This window comes from Geosmithia morbida, assembly GCF_012550715.1.
Source record: "Geosmithia morbida isolate 1262 chromosome Unknown scaffold_3, whole genome shotgun sequence".
NCBI classification, from domain to species: Eukaryota; Fungi; Ascomycota; class Sordariomycetes; order Hypocreales; family Bionectriaceae; genus Geosmithia; species Geosmithia morbida.
Window position 1 is genome coordinate 956651 of NW_023336190.1, and position 2721 is coordinate 959371.

At 55.5% G+C, this 2721-nt stretch overlaps 1 protein-coding gene across 1 annotated transcript in view; it reads left to right on the forward strand.

Moving 5' to 3' along the window:
• Window positions 1–733: 733 nt before the first annotated feature.
• The window catches only part of GMORB2_5229 (uncharacterized protein), a gene marked incomplete at both ends in the record, with an annotated part of 4472 nt that continues 2484 nt past the window's right edge, over window positions 734–2721 (forward strand). The window contains 2 exons of the mRNA XM_035467203.1: window positions 734–1126; window positions 1504–1932. Of these exons, the coding sequence (XP_035323215.1) occupies window positions 734–1126; window positions 1504–1932 (822 nt within the window). The remainder of the gene's footprint in view (window positions 1127–1503; window positions 1933–2721) is intronic.

Here is a 2721-nt window from a genome sequence, read left to right on the forward strand (position 1 = left end):
CCCCCCCCCCCCCCCTCCCCAGCGTCAGCACCACCAGAATGTCCATGGATACTACTCAGACCCGCAAACATGCACTGGAAAACTGCCTGGGTTCTGGGTCCTTTTCTCAATGTGGTCCCCTCCTCCCCCGGCTACGGCCGAGAAAGCTGTCTCTGCCTCTGCCTCTGCCTCTGCCTCTGCCTTTCTGACCCTTCGCCCCATTTCTCCAGTGAGCATCCGTCGCAGTTAAACAAGAGTCCCGCATTTTGCCCTCCAGGTCTGTCGCAGTTCCCCGAAGTTGCCTGTTGGTTGACTCTGACCTCCTCTCCTCTTCCTGCTGCTGCTACTATTACTAGCGACGTACTCGTACCCTCCTCCACCCGTATCCAACCGAACGTGGGGGGAAGAGGCAGACGAGTAATTTGTTTCTCTATTCATTCCTCCCTCTTACTCGTATTACTCTTTTTTTGGCCGCCGCTTTCGCAAACATCACCACCACCCACCTGATTTTCTTCTTCCCTTCACACCAAACCTCTATTATTCTTTCTTCTCCTCCAAAGATTATACCTTTATTTCTCATACACGCTCTCCCTCTGCCCGACCAAACGAATTACTACCTACGCACACAAAATTGCTGACGCTGGGGGGGGGAACGAGAAGACGCAACAAGAACCATTTGGGCCGCCTGCCGCGCTGCCACCGAGAAAACAGCAGCAGCAACAGGAACCAAAGAGAAGAGAAGAAGAGGAGCACAATGGAGGTGACTACATCGACCGATCACGACCTTGGCTTCCCGAGGGGTCACCCGAGTCCGTCCGACCAGCTTGTACTCGAGGACCGCGAGGGTTTCCTCGACAGCCTGCGCCATCTCCGCGACGACCACGATGACCAAGACGGACACGACATCCATCTGGGCGGCACTGCAATGACGGCCGCCCACCAGCCAGTCGATGCCTTCATGACCAACAACCACAACCACCACAACGACAACCACAACAACAGCAGCAGCAGCAGCAATAGCAACGACATCACAGCCAGCAAGCTGCTAGGGCCCGCACTGTTTCCCATGCTTCGGCATGCCAACGATGACGATGCCGACCACAGCGATGCCGGCCACCACGACCATGACGAATCCCTCGCGACTCAGGTCTGGAAGTTCTTTGTCCGCACAAAACAGCAGCTGCCACACCAGGGCCGCATGGAGAATCTGTCGTGGCGCATGATGGCAATGGGAATGCGCAAACAAAGGCAGCAGGTGCAGAAGAAGTATGTATTCTCTCACTCTCTCACACACTCTCTCTCTCTCTCACTCCCTCTCTCTCTTCCTACCCTTCTCTCTTACCTTATTCGCAATGCCTCTCCTCCACTTCTCTCTACTCTATACACCGCATTCACTACGTAGCAAAATATAAATGAAAAAAAAGTTGGGTTGACGGTGTGGGTGTGGGTGTGGGCTTGCCATGACATCTCGTCTTTGCTGACCATTTGAAAAACAGACCAGTCATTACTCGCTCGGCTATGCAGAATACGCCCAGCGGTATCGCTCAGCTGCGAAAATCATCGGAACATGCTGCCCAGAACAACAGCAGCTCAAAATCGGAGCCCATGAACATTGATGACTTCATCTTCTCCGAGAACGCTGCCACCCCCTCCGGCATCACCATGTCGCCGCCACCTCCCCCGACCGACAGCAACTCCTCCTCCACCACCACCACCACCACCACTACCACCACCACCAACGGCAAGCCCGCTTTCCAGAAGCCAGCACACGGTATTCCTATTAAGTCGCGCATGCAGCAGCAGAATGGCCAGAGTCAGCCTCAGAGCGACCACCAAATGTCAGATTCCCATCAATTTGTGCCTCAGTCTGTTCCCGAGCCGCCTCATCACTTCAACCATGAGTTCAACTATGTCAAGCGCCATCCGCGAAAGACCAGTATCGACGATAGGAGGGTATGTCTTCCTTTCTTTCTGTCCTTTTTTCTTTGTGAAGATCACCCCCCGTCAGTTTTCCTTTGACTTTCCCTCTACGTCCTATTATGACGTGGTACTGTTTCTCTTACCCGCCCTCACCACCTCTCCCACCACAACCACCACCCTCTCACCCTCATACACACACACGACCACTCTTTTTTGTCCGCCTCCACTCCCCACTTTATCCAGTCCCCACCATCGACATCCCTAGCCTGCAGACTGTCGCACCCTCTTCCTCTTCCTTGACCCTCCTACCTGCTCCTACTGAGCTGCTGGATGGCCAGACCTCCTGGGAGGGAGGGAGGGAGGGGGACCCTTCATCATGCCCTGCACTGCATACCTGGCCTGCAACCTACCTGCGGCTGTTCGTCGCTGTTGTTCTATGACCTATTGCTGGTGCTAGGTTGCTGCTGTACTGCTGCTGGGCCTTGTTCCCTCTCTCCCGCCGCCCCTCCTCCTTCCCTAAAATCATGCGCCACGGGAACCCGCCACGGGAACCCCCCACGTCAGCCATGTGTCTCTCTTCTTTTTGTCCACCTCCCTCAGAGATCCACTCCCCAATCCCACTCTCAACCAATCATATGCCCTGCAATCCAGCCCCGAACGAACACACTTGCTCTCCTCTTACCGCAGCATTACTGCCACTGCGCAGAAAGAGTGTGACCGAGAAAGAAAGAGAGAGTGTGGGAGAAAGAGGAGCCAACACCTCAAGCGTCTTGGCGAAGACGCTCGACCCCCCCCCCCCCCCCCCCCCCCCCCCCCCCCCCC